General features: G+C 42.2%; 1 protein-coding gene across 3 annotated transcripts in view; it reads left to right on the top strand.

The window, feature by feature from the left end:
• Positions 1–2,224: 2,224 nt before the first annotated feature.
• Positions 2,225–23,608, top strand: part of LOC126378357 (mediator of RNA polymerase II transcription subunit 16) — a 32,855-nt gene continuing 11,471 nt past the window's right edge. For 2 of the 3 annotated variants that reach the window (XM_050026638.1, XM_050026636.1), the window contains exons 1-12: positions 2,225–2,377; positions 2,542–2,716; positions 3,033–3,165; positions 4,126–4,255; positions 4,834–5,036; positions 5,660–5,821; positions 6,049–6,165; positions 6,886–6,953; positions 13,057–13,200; positions 14,753–14,839; positions 22,006–22,144; positions 23,207–23,327. In XM_050026638.1, the coding sequence (XP_049882595.1) occupies positions 2,316–2,377; positions 2,542–2,716; positions 3,033–3,165; positions 4,126–4,255; positions 4,834–5,036; positions 5,660–5,821; positions 6,049–6,165; positions 6,886–6,953; positions 13,057–13,200; positions 14,753–14,839; positions 22,006–22,144; positions 23,207–23,327 (1,541 nt within the window). In that variant the 5' untranslated portion in view covers positions 2,225–2,315. The remainder of the gene's footprint in view (positions 2,378–2,541; positions 2,717–3,032; positions 3,166–4,125; positions 4,256–4,833; positions 5,037–5,659; positions 5,822–6,048; positions 6,166–6,885; positions 6,954–13,056; positions 13,201–14,752; positions 14,840–22,005; positions 22,145–23,206; positions 23,328–23,608) is intronic. The other variant, XM_050026637.1, reaches the window with a different exon arrangement.

Raw genomic sequence — 23,608 nt, 5'->3', positions numbered from 1 at the left:
GCGAGGATTTTGGTAAGAAAAAGCACATCCAAATGTGATTTTTCAAGAAGGCATTTATTAGGTGACACATCAGCCCTTGACCATGCCAGTCAGGGGTCTTTGGCGGCTCAATCATAACCCTGACACCAGGGTTGATGACGTTGGTAGGTAATTCACCTCACAACCCACACGATAGAAAGAGGCGACGTTATTCTCAACAGGCAGCCTACACAATATAAATAATTATTTAATGTATTTTAAGAATAATATTTTGCGGTAGATAGGTAGGTATGTGTGTAGGTAAGGGAATCCCTTTGCACAGCCGCGGGGCTTGTATTAGATGTTAAGAAAAACAACCTTGCTTTATTGGGGAGATTGAAACAGATAAAAAATGGAAAATTACTAATAATACCTAGGTAGGTACTTTACCTATATGTAGGTATTACGTAGTGCAGGTAACTAGTAGTTATTGAAATTTAATACAATTTAAAGAGCAGCCTAATAATGACATCAGTGCCGTAATCCACTTCATTTTCCCATTAAAATACCAACAGGATCGACTGCGTGATATCGTCGGGACTTGTTTACAGAAATACGGCTTTAATTACCTCCCGGCCGTCAATAACATGGAAATTATGGGTGGATGCCGCAGTAAAGAGCGCCGGGCCGTCAGCGGAGCCCTACACTAGATAAATATACGCCGCTCCCGACGCCCCGAGACAGCTTAATGCGCTTCCTAATCAACTGCGTCTATAAACCATTACCCCAACATAAATAAACTACTAATGCATCCACCAAACATAAATAACCACCACTAAACATAAAGCTCTACCGAGAAATTCAAGTTTCCTAAAGCTTTATTTTAAATGTCAGAATTTTAAGTTTATACGTTTATAAACATTGCAATTTACTGCTTAATAACTGCTTTATACATACGACAAGCGGTTTTATGCGAGCCGATCGATAATAAAAGGTAATATTTATAAGAAAGGAGCTTACCTTGAGCGTATGTAAACAAATGGAGAGCAGCCAGCAAGAATATCCAGTTTCCAACGCCGAAACGACACATCCCGGTCCGGCACATGTTGCAACACACTACAACAACACTGCACCACAGGTTTTAATTCATCGGAATCACATTTTCACATAAAATTCACTATAATTTCGTGTACTTGTTTCACTAACTGCACCGCGGAGGCGACATCGCACAATCCGCCATTTTCGTCGGACAAGACTGCGTTCGAAAACTCAACTCAATTCAATAATGAAAGGGCAATGCCCGGAACAATCGCGTCACAGACTGCAGTGAACTCGCAACATTTTTTGGGGTAATATACTTTGAAGTTAGCTACAGATGTAGTGCTGACCCGAGGGTTGTAAAAGTGTCGACTTAGAAGTTGCGTTTAGTTTGTAATCGATAAAAAAATAAGAAATTATTAAATTTTACTTGGATATTGGTGCTAATTCCTGTAAATACCATCTAATTTTATTTTAAGTTATATCTGTCCTTTTCTTATCCGCCGAAAAGGAAAGGGACGGGTAATCGACAAGCATAAAATTTATGGAACACACGTCAATTTTAAGCACAAATCTAAACCAACCGTCTAAAAATTTTACGTCAGTCAATAACCCGACACATTAATTTACTCATTCTTCCTAAAATTAAGAGCTGTGAATCATCCGTCCCTTTCCTTTTCGACGGATACGAAAATGACGGATATAACCTAAAATAAAATTAGGCGGTGTCTGCAGGAATCGGGGCCATTGGTGCTAATTCCTGTAAATACCATCTAATTTTATTTTAAGTTATATCTGTCATTTTCTTATCCGCCGAAAAGGAAAGGGACGGGTAATCGACAAGCATAAAATTTATGGAACACACGTCAATTTTAAGCACAAATCTAAACCAACCGTCTAAAAATTTAACATCAGTCAATAACCCGACACAGTCAGTTACTGATTCTTCCTAAAATTTAGAGCTGTGAATCATCCGTCCCTTTCCTTTTCGACGGATATGAAAATGACGGATATAACTTAAAATAAAATTAGGCGGTGTCTGCAGGAATCGGGGCCATTGTTTTTTGTTTCCATCTCGTTTCTACAGTTATTTATTGTCAAATTCTTCATAATTTTGGTATAAATTACCAAACATTTACATTTCTGTAAAAACGACCGACCGAGTTAAAGCATAACTAAACGTAGCTGTCATGGCAAAATTGACATTGACAATGACACACAAACGTCAACTACGCTTCTCTTGCTCACATATTTATTTACAAGCTTTTCCATAATTTTAGTATTTTTATGGTGATTTAAGTTAGATAAACCTATTAAAAATGGAGTTGATATACTCCATGAGACGTAAGCCTTTAAAATGCGAGCCGCCACACTTCGAAAGGTTTTTATAACAATCATCTTTTTCGAAGTTAATTTTACAGACTTTACTACAAGATATTGTTTGAAACTTTTATAAAACTACTCTGTTACTCTTTCTTAAACGAAGTATGTACATTTGAGCTCATTTTCATTAGTAAAACCTGTTAAAAACTGCTTTATTTCCAGGGCGGACCCAGAGACTGTGCGACCACTAGTTACGATATCATCTTGTAATATAATAGCGTTTTCTTCACCGACGGAGCTTCAGGACGTGGAGAGCGACACCTGGGGCGGCCATGTGTACGTCTGCGACCTGGACACGCCCTGGGACAGTCACAAAGTCGTCAGCACTACACATCCCGTGAGTTTTACTTGAGGCTGTTTGAAGAGTAAACATCTAGAATAGTCTGCCGTAATCTGTAATTACCCATCAGAACATATTATTGCACAAAGTTAAATACAACAAATAATTACGCAAAAAGAAGAGGTACCTACAATTGGCGACCTTATTGCTAAACAGCAATTTCTTCCAAGCAACCTTAACATAATATAACATAGCGTCGTGCCTGTATCCCCGAAGGCGTAGGCATTGGTGTATATAGTATTACTCTCTCATCTGTCTCTCTCATTTTTTTGTCAGTGGAGTATATGTAGGAAATATTATCTCCTCTACCCAGGTGTCAGCAATAGAGTGGGACAGCGAGGGCCGGCAGCTGCTGGTAGCCACCACGGAGGGTGAGGTCTCCGTGTTCGGGCAGAAGGACTTCCTGCTCAACGAGTGGACCTGCCAGTACACTGCCAACTTTCCCGGTCAGTAAAAAAAATATATGCTGTTCTATGCTGTTCTGGGAACAAATAAAAAACATAGAACACGTTCAGCTGCTTGTCTTCCCGGGCATGTCGTAAAAACCGACAGAGGGATTGCGTCCTCTAACATGATGGACTAATGTTATGGGCGATAGGTTGATCCCTTATCACCATAAGGTTCATCATATCCATCTTAGGACTTCGTATCAACAGTGGCTGCAAGTTGTCTTTGATTACTTGTGGCTCTGCCCACCCCATTTGGGATTACGGGCGTGAGTTTATGTATGTATGTGTATGTAAAAAAAATATAATATAATAAAAAACAAGAATAGGCTTTATTCACAGACAATTTGACATATTCACTTATTATTTTTTTTTATTATATGTTGGGCTGTCCCAGGAGGCCTGTGCTTCTCTATATTGTGCCACTAAATGTTAGTACAGCACTAGTGAATATCTTACTGATACTGATATTATAATTTGAAAAGCTTCCTTCTCTCTTTTAAACTCAAATTTTGTGTGCGCCCGAAAGGATCTGTGATGTGAAACTCACATGTAATTTACCAACTTCTAAACTGTCATAGTGTGCAAATTAAGAATATTGAAACATGCCAACTACTGAAAGTTCTCGTAAAAATAATTGGAAATGGCGCCCTCTATACCTCATCTTGTAGAATACAAAACTATCTCAAGCAATGTCACAGGCTCTGCACAGCGACGGCGTCGCGTGCGGCGCGAATTATATCGACGATTTCGACCAATAGACGTGCAGCGCATGTTATCTACGTGGATAGCTATCATACGAGTATTGGTCAAAAGCCTTCGATATAATTCGCGCCGCGCGCGGCACGGTCGCCGAGCTGGTAAACATAACAAGCTCACAACAAAAATCCTAAAATAAAAGGTACATCCATCATAAGAGAACTGAGTACCCGCACCTCACTGAACTTTCTGTTATTCCAGGCGAGCGCATAATAAAGGGTATATTCTTCCACAACGGGCGTCGTGTTGTCGCCACTGATAAGAAGCCAGACGCACCACTCACTGACAAGTTCACCACCCTCAGATGCACGCCCACACTCAAAGGGTTTGGGTAAGACCATTGAATAAAGAATAACACTACATATAGAACGTTAAAGCCGCGTTCCACTTGGCAACATATGGAATGCGATATGTTGCACAACAATGTCCAATATGTTGAAAGCTAGTGCGGAACTTTCGTCATAGAATAAGGAATAATACTACGTATAGAATGGCAACCCTCCACCCCACTACCAGTGGCTAAGCTAGGTTTACCTCGACCCCCCTCGAACACAGTTTAGACTTGAATCGTGAAAGCTTCGCACCGTTCGTTGTTTTAATTTTTTATCAGTATAGTTTCTATGTTCGAATTTTGAAATTGGACACCGATGTTCGTCTGACCCGAATATTTGATCCCACAGTAATTGCCCGCGCTAGGTACGCCTGCGCGGCGTCTATATATAATGTGAATGCAATTAAGTTCAGTGTTTTTTTAAGTCAATTGTAATGCCTAAACCTTCATTGTTCAAATTTTTTTTTTATTTCTCTCTCTCTCACACATACACACACATTCACACACGCATACACATTGTCTAATTAATAAAGAATATTATTAAGATTATATTATATAAATAATTTGTGTCCCTCCAGCGGGTTGCCAGTCCCGGGGGTGTGCGTGATCACGTCCACGGGGCTGGTGGGCGCCGTGACCAGCCCGGGCGCAGCCCCGGCCCCCGCGGCCGCCCCCGCTGCCCCCGGCGCCGCCAGCAGCGCGGCGGGAGAGGCGCCCCGCGCCATGTGCTCGCTGCGCCAGCACCGCGACCACGTCACGCACGCCAGCATTGCGCATAAGAGTAAGTAGATAGATGTGGGAAGAAAAGAGAAAAGAAAAGAAAGGAAAACATGAAACAGTAGGACTAGGGCGCTGTGCTGGGAGATTTTCTGGCCACGTCTTTCCCTCAGCGTTACAGATTCCGATGTGGTAGTAGTTTTACAGCTAGTTACATAGTATGTAATTTAATTTTTGACGTTCAAAAAGCGCTAACTTTGTAAGCCAATTTTGAAGAATAAATATTTTTAAATTTGAAAGTTAGAGCACAAATAGCGATCTGTGCTCTAACTCTCCGTAGTGCACGATTCGCCTGTCAACTGTCAACACGGGTACGAGCCTGCAAAAAGTTAACGTGTATTATCGATTTATAAATTATCTATTCGACTGTGGAACTTCATAGACATAAGGAATAATACGTATACAACAGTAACTCTCCGCTCCCCACCAGCGTCTGAGCTAAATTTACCTCACCCCCTCGGTATTACTTTAGTCTTCAATCGTATGGGCGTCAGACGTCACACACACAGATGCGCGTGTACGATAACGTCAATGTGTAGTGTCTGTGTGAAACGAGGTGTTTTGTATGAAGTGTCTGGGGTGAGGCAATGCTCAGGAAAATGTAACGTGAACTTGTGGACTCCCCAGACGGCAGCCTGGTGCTGGCGGCGGTGTGCCGCGGCGGCCCCCGCTGCGTGGTGCGCTGCGCGGCGCTGTCCGTGTCGCGGGGCGCGGGCGCGGCGGGCGGAGCCCCGCTGCTGGCCATCCAGCCGCTGCCCAGCGTGTGCTGCCCCCACAGCGGGCCCGTCAGTGAGTACACAGCAATTGTTATTTTACTAATCCATCGTGTGGGTTGTGAGGTGGTCCGGGTTACTCCTTACTGATGTAAGTATGAAGTCGTTACATGAGCCATGTCAGGGGCCTTTGGCGGCTCAATAACCTTGACACCAGGGTTGATGGGACTGGTATTCCACCGCACAATCCACACGATAAGTAGTGTCAATCTAGCACCGATAATTATGTACTCCTATCGTCAGCGGCTATAACCTGGTGCCAGAATGAGGACACGGACTCCCTGCTGGTGGGCGCCGGCTCACTCACCCTCTGGAAGCTGACGGAGAGGTCGCATGCCGTGCACAAGATGCTTGCTAAAGGTAATATAATCCTATCATTACTACGTCAAAACCTACAAGCCTTTGCAATTGGGTCGTGTATTAATCAAGATAAATTATGAAATTCTGATTACTAAAAGGCACCATGTGAAACTAACGAAAAACATTTTCTTTTTTAAATTTAACTTATTTATGAATCTTTTACAAGAAAAACGTAATAATAAGTCCGACATTTAATCACGTCTTTCTATGACGTCACAGTGTGCTTTTTCATACAAATTCCATAGTAATTTCGTGTTTTGACGCTTAATACAAAGTAAGTGATTTGACTAGTTGGACACTACTCTGATATAATTTTTAAACAAAGTGCAGATTTCTTTTTTTTTTGGCATTCAACTCTTATTTATTGTTTTCAGTGAAGTTAACTCTTGTGACGTACATCTCTATTTATAACAAAGACAAAATAAACCAATGAATTTCGAATTTGTTTTCGAATTCATGTTTGAGTCATAAATTATTATCACGTGCTCAACGGTGAGGACCCACACTCTCGAAAAATGCATTTCGGAGGTATGTGACCTAACCTGTATTGGGCTGGTTTTCCCTTCGCGGGTTGGAAGGTCAGACATGAAGTCGCTTCTGTCAAAAACCAGACCTGTCAAATCTTCAGGTTAGGTAACCGGACCCTGTGAGAAACAGGAGACGGTGATGATCTTTAATTATGACAATCAAGATTCTTAATTGAATAATAAATTCTCCAAGGTCCGGTGCAGGGCAACACAACACCAGGGGGAGGCTCCAAACCAGCTACAGACTGTTTCAATACTCTCGTAAGTAACTCACTGCTTTTATAATTAAAACACATAATAACGGGTTCTTACCGCGTTTAAATGGGGATATGAGACTCCCGATATTTCGACACTGTTGCAAGTGCCATGATCACGGGATGACAAGACTCTCATATCCCCATTTAAACGCGGTAAGAACCCGTTATTATGTGTTTTAATTATGATAATAACCGCGTAAACTTAAAATCACTGCTTTTATGTCAAATATTACGTTATAAAAGGTGTAAATTTTTAATAACTTTTCATCATGATAGTTGACCGTAGTAAATGGACTTTTAAGGTCTACATGAACAGCCTATATAACGTCCCACTGCTGGGCACAGGTCTCCCCTCAAGCAACCGGAGGGGGTATGGAGCATACTCCACCACGCTGCTCCACTGCGGGTTGGTGGAGATGATTTTTACGGCTAATAGCCGGGACCAACGGCTTAACGTGCCCTCCGAAGCACGGAATCATCTTACTTTTTCGGACAATCAGGTGATTCAAGCCTGAAAAGTCCTTACCAAACAAAGGACAGTCTCATAAAGTGATTTCGACAATGTTCCCATCGGGAATCGAACCCGGACCTCCAGATCGTGAGCCTAACGCTCTAACCACTAGACCACGGAGGCTGTTTTGTTAAGGTCTATTAAATATATATTTAGTTCTGGCGAAATTCCCCGGACCCCGCCGGCGTGGTCAACGGTTTCCCTCATTTCATCAGCGCTTATCGTTAACTCTCACAATCATTATTATTACAGAAGGGTGAGATTAGAAAACATCCACTCCGAGTTCTAATCCGAGCAGAAGCATTACCCACCTATGCAACCGTTCAAAATGATGAATTGTCACGCATGCAATATACATACAAATATTACGGAGCGGTTGAGATGTAATAAGTGTTCAAAGTATTATCATTACGCATGTTTGAATATGACCAGGGAGTATTTCAATACTGAGAGACATAATCTGGATCGCAACTGGAACTGTCCCGACTGTACAATCCATATACGAAAACCAAGAAATGATGACACGCCGATTCGACAGCCTAACTCAGTACCATCAGTGCGTGAATCACCGGCGTTTCTAAGTGGCTACATAAATAATACGACAGTCACCATAACACCCTCTGGAAGCGATTTAGCTGTTGACTCTGCTTCTTGCCTAAATAGCTCTTGCTCTTTTAAGAATGTGACCATACGGGAAAAGTCTAGGACGCATCGACTGGATTTGTCTTTATCTCCAGAGCCTCAGTTCGGCGCGAACGCTTCAAAGAATACACCTCAAACCGACGAAGAGTGTACAAAAAATACCAATACGTGCGCCGGAGTCACCTCTGTAAGCACCGGAGCCGCCTCTGTACACGCCGGAGTATCAGAAATCCTGAGTGAACTCACATCCTTTCGCAATCAGGTCATGAATATACTAGCGAGAAAAGAAGACCAACTGAATAGCCTAGAGAGCACAATAAAAACGTTGAGAAGTGAAGTATTGGCTATGCATGCTAAGTACGACCTACTTGCGAAAGGCCTTAAGAGCATTGACTCTAAGTCTAGCATAAATGATAGAAAATCTGAGCCCATATCCTTCGTTACTTTACCACCTATAGTCTCCGAAAAAACGGACGAACGTACCTCCATTACAACTAAAGTTTTGTCAAACCAGCAGCCCACCTGCGCAGGTATTACCAAGGCGTCCGGTACGACTCCGCCGTTAAGCAAAGGGACAGGGAATAGAAATATTGGCCGTATCGAGCGAACTGAAACCTGTAACACCTCAAGTGACATCAGAAGCGCAAATTCACACAGACATGTCACGGTTACGAAGCAGACAGGAGCCAACCAACTTGCTGCCCCCACAACACCGTATGTCCCAAGCCCAACCTCACCTGCTACGACGGTGACCTTGACAACCAATCAATCCACTAGCGAACATATAACATCTGCGAAACGTCAACGGCAGTCAAGGCGCTCTGTAGTTATCAGAGCTACTGGTGAACCAGATTCCAACCTGTTGACTATGGAGCCTGTCAAATATATTCACGCATGGAACTTCCACCCATCTATGAATGAAGATAATATTCTTTCTTACATGAAGAAGAAGGCCCCCGACGCAGATTACACCGTAAGGAGGCCGGATCCAGTTCACGTTGCTCACAATTGCTTTATCTTATGCGTACCTATCTGTAAATTTGAATATTTCCTATCGCCCACCAATTGGCCCAAAAATGTCACCATCCAGGAGTGGTATACATTCAAGCGGAAGCCCATCAATAATGGAAATAAAAAATTTTTTCGCAAGCAGAAAGAAGAAGCCAGCAACGACAAAAACGGTCTGCATTTACCACCAGAATGTCAGAGGCATTAAAGGAAAACTACCAATAATCAAGAACGGTATTGCAGCCCTGCCGCACCAGCTAATAATTGCCTTAACCGAAACTAAGCTAAACGAATCAGTTTATGACACCGAGCTCATACCACCAGGTGTATCCGTCATCCGAAGCGAGCGTCGCGATCGTGGTGGTGGAGGCGTGCTAATTGCTGCGAAGCACGCATTCACACTCCGCCCTGTGAACTGCGGTATTGACTCCGATGAATTTCTTTGCGCTTGTGTGACCAACGGTGCTCTATCTTTGCTGTTTTGCGTGGTATATATCGCGCCTTCAGCCCCTGAAAGGAGCTATTATTCACTTTTCGATTGTATCGAAAATCTAACAAATTCTTCCAATACACCTATTATGATCGTGGGAGACTTCAATCTGTATTCCACCACTGTCCGTGTGCGTCGCGATTTTGAGGCTTTTTTGTCTGCCTGTGATCTAACACAAAATAATACTATTAAAAACAGAAAGGATCGCTTGCTGGATTTGGTTCTGACCAGTCCTGAATTGTCGCAAATCGAGATCACGAAGATCCAAAGTGGGCTTGTTTCGAGCGAAGTTCACCACGAACCCTTGGAGATCACCGTTTGTCTCCAGACCTCTCGGGGCGAGTTCCGCTCTAATAATAGTCTAGGTAAGCCTTTTCATAACTATCGCAAGGCCAACTTCCCCCTTCTTTACAGCAAACTTTTGCACACTGACTGGTCACCGTTATACACCGTCACTGACCCTGAGGTAGCTGCAGATCTTCTTTATAATATTGTGAACAAAGCTATCGGAGAGACTGTCCCGCTAAAAACTAAAACCGGGGACAGTGCCCGGTACCCACCTTTGTTCACTCCTGAAATAATCAATCTCAACGAGCTTAAAAACTGGTATCATAAGCTGTTCAAAGAACGGGATTGCCAGCTCTCTTATGCCTTGTTTTCATACTACAGAAAACAAGTTTCGCGTAAGATTGAAGATGAATATCGGAAGCATCTTAATAGAATTCAGACCCACATTATTGCTGATCCTGCAAGATTCTGGTCGTTTGTGAGGGGAAACAGGCGGTCTGCTGCTCCGGCCACTTTCGGTGATATGAGCGTACCAGAAATCGCAGAAGCCTTCGCTGAATTTTTCAAAAGTGTGTTTCTACCATCCTCCCCTTGTCTTAGCGTACCCGATGCATGTCTGGCTGCAGCCCGTCATCCTCATCCAAACCAGAACCATATTACTATGAATCGGATCAGCGAGGACGATGTGCGTCGCGCCATCAAAAAACTCAAGCCAAAACTTACTAAGGGCCCCGATGCAGTGCCACAACTTATAGTTAGAGACTGTTGCGAGATTTTTATCAGACCCTTGCAGCACATCTTTAATATCGCACTCAAGGAAGGTGTATTTCCTGCCAAATGGAAATCCTCCAAAGTCGTCCCTATACACAAGACTGGCTCGAAGTCTGATATAAAGAACTACAGGCCTATTGCTGTTTTGCCGGTATTCGGGAAAGTGTTCGAGACGGCTTTGTATAACGGTATCTACCACCAGCTTGGAGGATGGTTCTGCCCGGAGCAGCACGGTTTCTTGCCCAAGCGCTCCACCTCTTCTAATCTTGTCTGTGTTACCACGCTAGTGTCACACCATCTTGACCATGCCGGCCAGGTCGATATAGCCTACTTCGACTATAAAAAGGCTTTTGACCGAGTCAACAACGACACCTTGTTGGAGAAGTTGGCTGTCGCCGGATTCTCGACGGACCTATTGTATTTCTTTTCAAATTATCTCTCGGGCCGAATGCAATCTGTACTATATGATAACTACAACTCAGCACCATATCCAGTGACTTCCGGCATTGGTCAGGGTAGTTCGCTTGGTCCGCTACTGTTTCTGATTCTCATCAATGACCTTCCCTCCTCTGTTCAACACGCAACATGTCTAATGTATGCGGACGACATAAAGTTGGCTTTGCCCATTGAAGGCGCCTCTAGCGCTGCTCTCCTACAATCAGATATTGACGGCGTCGTGGAGTGGAGCAACCGCAACAACCTCGAACTTAATCTCGCTAAATGCGCTCTGATGACTTTCACTCGAAAACGCTGTCCTGTACATGCTCAATATAAAATTGGCAGCGAGGTATTGGGGAGAGTGAACCTAATGCGGGATCTGGGAACTTCGTTCGATCCAGAGTTAACATTCGCTCCACACGTTGATGAACTCTGTAAAGCGGCTAGAAGAAGTCTGGGCTTTATTATGCGGCAATGCAAGCATTTTACTAGGCGGCAAGCGATCTGCGCATTATATAACGCCTATGTGCGCAGCAAACTTGAGACGAACTGCATTGTATGGAATCCGCAATATGCTGATCGCGCCCTGACTGTGGAGCGAATACAAAAATCGTTTTTGCGTTTTCTGTATAAGAAAATGTATCACTATTACCCGCACCTATTTCCTACCTCGTTCATACTCGGCATGGTGGAGTACAAATCCCTAGCAGTAAGACGTGATCTCTTTCTATTGAAATTCTTTTTTCAACTTCTACGGGGTGTAATATGTCTTCCCAGTCAACTAAAACTGTTTGGTATTAGTGTTCCTACCATTTCTCATCAACGACTGCGGCCCCGTAAAAATCCACTGTTTGTTCTGCCTAGAACGCGAACAGAAGCGCAGGGAAATTCACCACTATACCAAGCGGTCACCCTCTTGAACATTCTCGGTCTGGACCACTCAGTGGACGTGTTCTTTGACACAGAGTCGCATTTCCTGGCAGTTGCTAGCCGTTACTTGGAGTCTAAGGCGCTCCCTAGTTCTGCTCCTGTTTAAGGGCGCATAACATCTTTTGACCATTATATAAATTAGCATATTTTTAAATTAAGCATCTTAATGAAGTTGAAATTGTTTGCATGTTTGGTATATACTGTAAGTGTAAGCATTGACTGATAAATAAATAAATAAATAAATAAATAAATAAATCATATCAGATGACGCCCTGAGCCGGACACCTTCAGGCCTGTTTTACTCGGCCATCGAGTTAATGCCATATGCGCCAAATCTACAATAAGTCACGTCTAAAAAAGCAAAACTCCTTTAGCTTCTCAGCGCCTTTGATTTGCTTATCGGTATTTTGTCGCCTATTCATAAAGAAAAAGTTTATTTCTTAACCTGTTACACTTTAACAAATATTTTTTGGTTACTCCTTTTAAGTAAAAATATACCTGTAGTAGGAGTATACGCTTTTCCAACAGACATTATTTAATACCAGGTTTGACAAAATGAAAAATAGTAAAAAAAATAAGTAAAAGAAAAGTAAGAAAAATACCCACTTAAATTAACACAAGTCATTTTTGTGTGTCACTCTCTCTTCCTATTGTGTATGGATGTGTGTGTGTGTGTGTGTATGTATGTGTGAGAGAGAGAAGGAGAGAGAGAGTGTGTGTATGTGTATAGTGTGGTGAGAATGTGTAATGTATGTTTGTGCGAATATAATGAGAAGGTGTAAATAAAATATATCAAATGTTTATTATGTTTTATAAGCCACGGGATAAATTTATAAATAGATTTATTCATGGTATGGATTCATATCCAAACCAGTTAAAACAAAAAAAAAAACAAAAAAAATCCGATTCGGATGGGACTTGAACCCGCAGCCCTTGTCAAGCCGGGACGAGCGTGTTAACCATTACACCACCGGGTCCTCCTCCTGTCCATGCGAAACAGTCCAGCTATAACAGTTCCCCTCTCCCCAGAGCTGGCATCAGACAGCAGTGTGGGCCGGGTCGGGCTCGCTGTGCACCGGCGTCGCCAGTGGGCGCCTGGCGCTGTCGCCGCCGCACGCGCTGCTGGCCACGCCTCGCAAGTTGCATCTGCTGGCCCGGGACGACCACCACTATGTGAGTATCACCACCGCTATGTGAATATCACCACCGCTGTGCGAGTATCTCCGTCTCTATGTGAGTATTACCACCGCTATGTGAATATCACCACCCCTATGTGAGTATCACCACCGCTATGTGAGTATCACCACCGCTATGTGAGTATCACCACCGCTATGTGAGTATCACCACCGCTATGTGAGTATCACCACCGCTATGTAAGTATTACCACAGCTATCTGGGTACCATCACCGCTGCTATGTGAGTGTCACCGTCGCTATGTGAGTATTACCACCGCTATGTGAATATCACCACCGCTATGTGAGTATCACCACCGCTATGTGAGTATTACCACAGCTATCTGGGTACCATCAACGCTGCTATGTGATATGTGAGTGTCACCGTCGCTATGTGAGTATTACCACCGCTATGTGATATAATTAGTAAGGTGGAGAGCGCGCAAAGTTGGTTTGGGAGTGAATAGTTATGAATTCTCTACGCCTCTTAGATTATTTTTCGTAAAAATGTTTGTGGTTTCACTAACACAGTCGGTTCGACCGTTATAGACGGCGATACCTATCACGATGGTCTAACAGAAAGCTCGGTGAGGCGTGGGTACTTAGTTCATCTTGCGATGGATGTTCCTCTGACCACCCCATTGGGATATAGTTCAATTCTTTATTGGTGCAATATGTGTACAAAGGTTCTTAAATTAATTATTTAGCACTTACAACATGACATCCCGTCGGGGCACTGCAAATTTTCTTTCTTTCATATATCAAAAAAATAGAAATTAAAAAAAATAATAGAAGTAACGCAATCATACAATGTAAGACACAATAGCAATATCAGACATGATAACAAAGAGCATTTTAACTTAATAAAATGAATTTGTGGATCAAAATTATTATTTCGATTCGAAAAACTCCTGCAGATTATAATATTTTTTATTAATTAGGTAAATTTTCAATTTTTGCACGAAGTTATTATATATACTAATATCCGATATTTCTTTTGGAAGCTTATTATATACTAGCTTTTGCCCGCGACTTCGTCCGCGTGGCGTGTTATAAAAGAGAGATCTTTGTGTGTGTGGGAGTGCATGTCAAATTTCAAGCATCTAACTAATGCAGTTTAGATTTCTTTATCCATTTTTTTCCCCCGCTAAACTTTATATTAACTAAGGTATGCATGCATGCTAGATTGAAAACATTCTTACGCGGTTTCGATTTTTTCATACAAATGTTTCTTCCCGCTAACTCCCGTTTCCGTGGGAATTTTGCAATATCCTGTTGCAACTAAGCTTTAATTTAACCAAGGTACCTGCATGCCAAATTTCTAGCGTCTAACTTAAGCGGTTTAGATTTTTCATACAAAAGGATTTTCCCGCTAATTCCCGTTCCCGTGGGAATTCCGGGAATTCCTTTCTTAGTGCACCTCTACAGTACCTAAGCTCCGTCCCTTCCAAATTTCAGGTGCCTACATTTAGCCGTTGATATGTCAGTCAGTCAGTTTCTCCTTTTTATATTTAGATTTTTATAGTTGTGAACTTATGTTATGTTTGTGGTAGATATGTTCCCGCGTGGTGTCAACCGGGCCCGAGCCGGCGGCCGCGTCGCCGCCCAAGAAGCCAAAGTACAACAACGGAACTCCATCGGTATGTGCAGGTTTTTTTTATTATTTGATTAATATTAGTACTCAATGGTGCTAATTCCTGTAAACACCATCTAATTTTATTTTAAGTTATATCTGCCATTTTCTTATCCGCCGAAAAGGAAAGGGACGGGTAATCGACAGGCATAAAGTTTATGGAACACACGTCAATTTTGAGCGCAAATCTAAAACAACCGTCTAAACATTTTACATTGGCCAATAACCCGACAGAATTATGTTGACAGCACAGAAATCAGAAATCAGAATCATTTATTCAACGTAATTATCATGGATAAACTTGTTGAAGGTCAATGTAACATTATTGAATTTACGTCATTTCGCAAGGTGTTATGGCTGAGGAGAAGAAATGACAAGAAACTGCAACAGCAACACATCTTTTAAAAACCAATGAGGATATACATTACAAGTTATTTAATAACTAGAGGAACACATTCAATACCAGACATTTTTATCATTTAGGTAGTCATTAATCTTATAATAAGCTTTTTTACATAAAGTAAGCTTCACGTGAGCTTTAAATTTATTTTCTGACAAATTTAAAATATTATCTGGTATTTTATTGTAAAAACGTATACATAACCCCAAAAAAGATGAATTTAATTTACTTAATCTAGAATTTTGAATAGCAATTTTATGTTTATTTCTTGTATTGTAAGTATGCCTTTCACAGTTTCTCGGAAGGAGAGATAAGTTTTTACGTACATACATAATGTTTTCATATATATATTGACTTGCGACCGTCAGTATATTTATTTCTTTAAACAGCTCCCTCAAAGAGTCCCGACAACGCAGCTTATAAATAGCGCGAACTGCTCTTTTTTGAATGATGAAAATAGTTTCTACATCAGCGGCTCGACCCCACAGCAAAATACCGTAAGACATTATGCTGTGGAAGTAGCTGAAGTAGACAAGTCTAGCAGTGGGTACATCTGTGAGTTGTCGGATCCTTCTGACGGCATATGCTGCTGAACTTAGCTTGCCCGCTAGTGATACAATATGTGGGCCCCATTGAAGTTTTGAATCTACAGTAATTCCTAAGAAAACTGTGTGTTCAACAAAATCTAGTTTCTCATCGTTAATTTTAATGTTATTATTTACTTTCTTTACGTTTGGTAGAACAAATTTAATACACTTCGTTTTCTTAGCATTTAAAACTAGGTTATTTACTGTAAACCAACTTAGAACCTGCGACACAGCGCTGTTTGCTTCGTCAAATTCCTCTAACTTTCTGTCGATTTTAAATATAAGAGAAGTGTCATCCGCGAACAGCACAATGTCAGCTTGGTTCTGTACTACATAAGGTAAATCATTTATGTACACTAAAAAAAGAAACGGACCCAAAATGGATCCTTGAGGAACTCCCATTTGAACATGAGAGCCCGAAGAAGTTGTACTATTGATTTGTACCTTTTGTATCCTACCACCTAGATATGAATTTAACAAACTGAGAGCTCCATTATTTAGTCCATAGTGCCTCAATTTCAAAAGCAAGGTCTCGTGATCCACGCAGTCGAACGCCTTAGACAAGTCACAGAATACTCCTACGGCATTCTGCGACTTCTCCCAAGCATCGAAAATGTGTCGAACAAATGTTACACTCGCGTCTGTTGTAGACCGACCCTTAGTAAAACCAAACTGCTGGCTGTGGAGTAAGTTATTTAAATTAAAATGACATAGCAGTTGGTCGAGAATAATTTTCTCGAAAATTTTACTAAGTACTGGTAGAATAGAAACCGGTCTATAATTCGTGGGGTCTGATTTTGTGCCCGATTTAAAAAGAGGTATAACTTTACTGATTTTCATTAAATTTGGAAAAGTGCCATTTTCAACACTCATATTAAAAATGTAAGCTAGATATGGTGCTAAGATATCAATAACAGAGCTCATCAATTTGACAGACAATCCCCATAAATCTTTCGAGGTTTTAAGTTTCAGCTGTTTGAATACTTTAACAATACTACTCGGATCAACGCGTTTAAAATCAAATAATTCAGTGCAAGCAGTAACATTACTTTTTAATAATATATCAGCTTGAACAGGAGAGGACCTGAGAGATTCTGTAGTTTTTACAGGGATGTTCGTGAAGAATTTATCAAAAACTTCAGCTACATCTTTATCTTGTTTTACTAACCCAGTGCCCGATTCTATATTGTATTCTAATTCACGCGGTTTAGAAGCCTTTGTTTCACTATTTATTACTTGCCAAACTGCCTTTATTTTATTATCCGCGGTCTTTATTTTACTACTAATATGCATCTGTTTGGCTGTATAACACACTCTTCGAAATATTTTAGAATAATTTTTGACGTAGCTTTTGAAACTATCAGCGTGTGTATACGTTTTTTCCTCATATAAAGAATAAAGAGTATTTCTACTTTTGCGAATGCCTACGGTAGCCCAGTCACTGAACTTGAATGATTGACTGTTGGTAACTACCTTTTGAGGAAAATTATTTTCAAATTCTTTATGGATAATAGTGAAGAAATCCCTGTAAAAATCGTCAGGATTGTCTGTATCAAAGTTTGGACAAGGTAAGTTACTAATAAGACTATTTCGATATTTCTCTATCCGATTATCAGTGATGGGTCGAGTACTAAATTTAATTTTTTGCACATTTTTAAGTACTGGAAAAGTAACCAACTGCCCACTGTGATCAGACTTAAAACAGTTAAGGATACTGTTATCTTGGAAATCACAATTGCAAAAAATGTTATCTAAACATGAGGCAGTTGTTTCTGTAATTCTAGTTGGCTCCATAAATATATTAACAAGGTTAAATGATGTAAACAAACTTAGAAATCTAGTTGTAATTGTATCTACTTCATATAAATCAACGTTAAAATCTCCACACACTATAATGGATTTATTACCTTTGGATATGACCTTCAGTACATTTTCCATCACTGATTCAAAAACTGTGAAGTTAGCACTGTATGGGGGTCTGTATACGGTCACAACAATATGTTTCTCTGTTTCTATACATGAAATCTCCATAGTGCCCTCTATCGAAAGTCCAGTAATATCTTTGCGTTCTTTATATTTTAAACTATTTCTGATAAAAATAAGGGAGCCACCACGTATTTTGATCTTTCGACAGAAAGCGCTAGCCAAATGATAATTTTCAAAACCGAATAACAATTCATAATCCTTAAACCAATGCTCAGTAATACATAAAATGTCAATAAAAAATGTCTCTAAAAATAATTCTATGTCCAATTCTTTGCCAGAGAAGCCTTGAATATTTTGGTGAACTAGTTTTAATATTCCAAGCTTCTCTTTTGTCTTATTGTCTAGTTTAAAGATGAAGTACCATTCGTGGTACATGGCTGACTACCGTCAATAAAAGGTTTTGTACTGTAGAAGACAGTACAGTCAATAAGTTTACTGCCTGGTCTGGCAGAAATGTCTGTAATATAAAAAACTAGTACTGAACATATAATTTTTTTAAAGTACTTAGATAGATATATTCTATCTGTCGTTATTAAACAATTTTGAATAAACTTATTCAAATCTAAATAAATAATATTACTGTGATGACAGGTTCTGTTGTAAAGGTGTTGGTTGAGAGAAAATATATAATTATTTTCCTCACTAGCTAATGAATTTGAGTATGGAAACGAACAAATAATTAAGTTTCCACACCCAACAGTCATTAGCGACCTATGATACTTAGTTAACTGCTGTTTTGTGAGCCCTGTACTATTGCCTACTAAAAGAATAACGGTAGTGTTCGCATCATATTTACACTGGAATAGTTTTGTGATGATTTGTGAATATGACGCGCCAGGCATGCACACATTAATAATGTCATGATCAAAAGAGTTTTTTAAAAGTGGTCCTAAACCTATGCCTATATCGTCCGAGAACACAACAGTCTTTTTCGTTAGACGCGGGACAAAGTCTTTCTGGGGCGCGACGTTGTCCGGCAATGCGGTCGCGACCTTTCCGGGCCCTCGCAGCGCCCCACCTGGCGGCGCAGCGGGCGGGGGCGCCGCAGGCGCTTGCGCCGCGGAAGGCGGCACTGCCGCTGACGCCCCGCGCCTCGAGGCTCCGCGGACTCTGACCCTCCGCGGCTCGGCTCCCGGCGGCACATCACCGGCCGGCGCGACACTCGGCAGCGCGGCACACGGCGGCTCGTTGTTGGGCGGTGCGGTGTCGCACATCACTGCGGACAGCGGCGCACCGTCGGGGAGCACGACACCGCGTTTCGCAGCTCTTCGCGGTGTGGCCCTTGCCGGCGCAGCACTAGGCAACGCGGCAATAGGCGGCGCGGCTCTGCGTGTCGCAACCCTACGCGATGTGGCCCTTGCCGGCGCAGCACTAGGCGACGCGGCACTGGGCGGCGCGGCTCTGCGTGTCGCAGCCCTACGCGATGCAGTCCTGGCCGGCGCAGCAATAGGCGACGCGGCGATGGGCGGTGCGGCTCTGCGTGTCGCAGCCCTACGCGATGCAGCCCTGGCCGGCGCAGCAATAGGCGACGCAGCACTGGGCGGCGCGGCTCTGCGTCTCGCAGCCCTACGGGGCGCGGTACCTCGCGGAGCGGTCTCGCGCAGCGTGGTACATGCGGCGCTAGTGGACGGTGAGGCTCCAGAAATTACGACCAACCCCCCGCGCTGCAAATCCTCGCTAGACTCGCTGCTTGTTTTGGCGCGGAGTGTTTCCAGCTCCAGGTTTCGGTCGTGCACCAGAGACTCAAGCCGTTCCGTATTAATAACCAGGGACTCTGTTGCCTTGATGTGTTCAGTGATTTCCTTCTGTGCATTCCCATATAATTGCTGTAAACGTGCTAATTGGCGTTGGAGCTCACAATTTTCTTGTCTCAATTTATGTGTTTCTTCACAACCTTCATCATCATCACTATATTTATCACTCATTGAGGTGAGATCTATGGTCATGGACTCATTATTTTGGCAATTTTCTCCACGGACTAACTCATTGTATAACGCCATAGTTTGTTGTGACTCGTTGATGGAATGTTCGTCCTCATGAGCTTTTATTGTATTGTAGGCTATAGCAACCTGTTGCTCTAGTTCTCTGATACGATTTAGAGCAGCCTCATGGTTGTTTCGACATTCATCCTGTGAGTTGATCACGGATTGTAAGTAGTCTCGTTGGTGTTGCAAGTCCTTATACCGACCATCTAACTCGGTGAGCTCGTTCTTTAAAGACAGTATTCTATTATTTACATTAATTACTTCTGCCTCACTCTCTTCATGTTCTTCTAGAAGCTTCTTGCATTCTTCTTGAGACGCCTGTAGTTCAAGAAGGGCTTGCTTCAGTTTTTGTTCTAAGTCCTTTTTGCTGCAGGGAGCCATACTAGACAGAATCTGAAATAATAAAGGAAAGGCAGCAGTAACTATTCCAAGAAAAATAGAAAATACCTATAATATTGTTAATAATATTTTACTTAGCAATCTGCAATAAGTACCTACATAACAAAATGCTTTGTGTACGTTATTTACGGTTTAAGAAATTTATTTCTCCAAAAGAATACAATTCACTTAACTAGAGAAATACAATATACCTTAAATTAAAATTATGTTAGTGTACGTTATTTACGTCTAATTTGTGGAGTAAATAGTTATGTTTTACACTGCTACAATATACAATATAATGCCAACAATATAATGTTATTGTAAGTGTGTAAATAAATAGAAAAACATTGTGTGTTTCCGTTTTTTTTTGTCGTCAACTATGTTTCTACTTAACGTCAAAACAAAGCGAGACTACAACGGCGCCGGGTGTGAGGTTGGACTTTAATCTCTGGTGTGATCTGTGTACTATTATGTTATAGCAATAATATTTATCGCTAGCTAATGTAATAATATGGAACAAAGCAATACTCCCCAGGTTTTAGTCCGTATTTTCGAATTTGTAACGTCGGTGTCCGTTGGTCTCCGTACGACAATCAGCTGATTTGAATTTACACCAATATTTCCACTTCAAATACACAAATTTCTATTTTACACACTTTATATAGCGTCAGTGTTGCCACAATAGATGTCTCTTTCCCACTTGCCTGTATAATATATTTCAAATTTCACACGTCAAACGGTTTGCATACCAGCGAGATACTTTTTTAATTCGCCCGGGTTATTCACTCATTTACCTACTCATTCTTCCTAAAATTAAGAGCTGTCAATCATCCGTCCCTTTCCTTTTCCGCGGATAAGAAAATGACAGGTATAACTTAAAGTGAAACTAGGATGTGTCTGCAGGAATCGGGGCCATTACCTGCTGAACACCAGATTGTCCAACAGTAAGATGATCCGTGCTTCGGAAGGCACGTTAAGCCGTTGGTCCCGGTTACTATTCCCTATACCTAAGATCACAAACTCAACTAATCATTTATGTTCCAAACATGAATTTGAAAACAAATTCGACAGATCATTGGTTTATGCCTGTGCTGGATTTAAAACCTGCGACCTCAAAGTGAGAGGCGAGCGTTCTACCTACTGGGCTACCACGGCTCCTTTTCATCTATCTAGAATATTGTGTACTTCTTCTTCTTCTATCGTGTGGGTTGTGAGGTGGATTACCAACCTCATCAACCCTGGTGTCAGGGTTACTATTGAGCCGCCAGAGCTGACATGACTCATGTAACGACTACTTACCTCTGAGAATAGTCAATTGGGATGTAGTCGTGAGGTGATGTCTGTCTATAGCCACCCCGTTGGAGGTGGCAGGCGTGAGTGTACAGTCACGAGCAATATAATGTACCCACTTTAGGACCCTGCCGCACTAACATATTTGACATTTAGTGAGACTTACAGTTGAATTTGTCAAAAAAGTTAATGTGCCATGGTACTAAAGTACGCGATACGTGGTACGAGTACGTGGTAGTAGTAACGCGCTCGGTCTGCGATTGTTGAAGTTAAGCAACTTTCGCAAAGGCCGGTCATAGGATGGGTGACCACAAAAAAAAGTTTTCATCTCGAGCTCCTCCGTGCTTCGGAGGGCACGTTAAGCCGTTGGTCCCGGCTGCATTAGCAGTCGTTAATAACCACCAATCCGCACTGGGCCCGCGTGGTGGTTTAAGGCCCGATCTCCCTATCCATCCATAGGGAAGGCTCGTGCCCCAGCAGTGGGGACGTTAATGGGCTGATGATGATGATGGTGTTAAAGTGTATACATATGAATGGTCGTGAGGTGCGTTGTGTGCAGGGCGGGCCGCTGTGCGGCGCGGTGTGCGCCGTGGAGGTGTCGTGGCTGGGCGGCGTGGCCGTGGCCGTGGACAGCCACGCGCAGCTGCACGTCTACCGGCTGCCGCAGCCGCACCCTGACATACGTGTGTATACTGTTACTATTTACCCTGAAAATCTATTTATTTATACTACTACATCATATAACAGCCTCCGTGGTCTAGTGGTTAGAGCGTTAGGCTCACGATCTGGAGGTCCGGGTTCGATTCCCGATGGGGACATTGTCGAAATCACTTTGTGAGACTGTCCTTTGTTTGGTAAGGACTTTTCAGGCTTGAATCACCTGACTCGAAAAAGTAAGATGATTCCGTGCTTCGGAGGGCACGTTAAGCCGTTGGTCCCGGCTAGTAGCCGTAACAACACCTCCACCAACCCGCAGTGGAGCAGCGTGGTGGAGTATGCTCCATACCCCCTCCGGTTGATTGAGGGGAGGCCTCTGTGGCCAGCAGTGGGACGTATATAGGCTGGTTACGTTATGTTATGTTACATCATATACATCGTAACGAAAAAAAAATATAATACTAAAAACGATGGTGGGTGTTTTACCTGTCGCAAATGTTTAAAGATTTTGGAGTTTTTACTGCGCCGCAATGTAAATCGAACAACGCGAAACAGTCGCTAGACCTACCTATCTACGCGCGGGTACCTTACACGTGCGTGATACGATGTTGATACCAAGGTAGGTATTTTAGTGGAGTTTTCGTTCTTTTATTTAGATGCTTAGTGATAATGGCCCCGATTCCTGTAGACACCACCTAATTTTATTTTAAGTTATATCCGTCATTTTCATATCCGTCGAAAAGGAAAGGGACGGATGATTCACAGCTCTTAATTTTAGGAAGAATGAGTAAATGAATGAATAACCCGAGCGAATCAAAAGGTACGTCGCTGGTATGCAATCCGTTTGACGTGCTGTCTACTTAACTGTGTCGGGTTATTGACGGATGTAAAATTTTTAGACGGTTGGTTTAGATTTGTGCTTAAAATTGACGTGTGTTCCATAAATTTTATGCTTGTCGATTACCCGTCCCTTTCCTTTTCGGCGGATAAGAAAATGACAGATATAACTTAAAATAAAATTAGATGGTATTTACAGGAATTAGCACCAATGTGAGGCTTAAGATAATTTGTGGCCATTATGTTTGCAGCTACGCCGCTGTCCATCCAGCATACGATCACCCTGCTGGAGTATTCGCTGGTGTCCGGGTACGACTGTCTCGACGTGCTGCTCACCCTCAAACCGAGCATCGTTGAAGCTGTATACGAAAGGTAATTGTACGGTTTGCAACCGCACATTTCCCGCGTCAGTTATTTTACATACATACATACAGTCATGAGCAATATAATGTACCCATTTTAGGACTCTGTCGCACTAACATATTTGACATTTAGTGAGACTTACGGTTCAGTTTGTCAATAAAGTTAATGTGACATGGTACCAAAGTGTATACATATTAATGCTCGTTACCGTACATACATAGCCTATATACGTCCCACTGCTGGGCACAGGCCTCCCCTCAATCAACCGGAGGGGGTATGGAGCATACTCC

Source organism: Pectinophora gossypiella, chromosome 26, assembly GCF_024362695.1.
Source record: "Pectinophora gossypiella chromosome 26, ilPecGoss1.1, whole genome shotgun sequence".
In the NCBI taxonomy this organism is placed as follows: Eukaryota; Metazoa; Arthropoda; class Insecta; order Lepidoptera; family Gelechiidae; genus Pectinophora; species Pectinophora gossypiella.
Note: the sequence above shows the minus strand (reverse complement) of the source record. Positions and strands in the feature narration are given on the sequence as shown.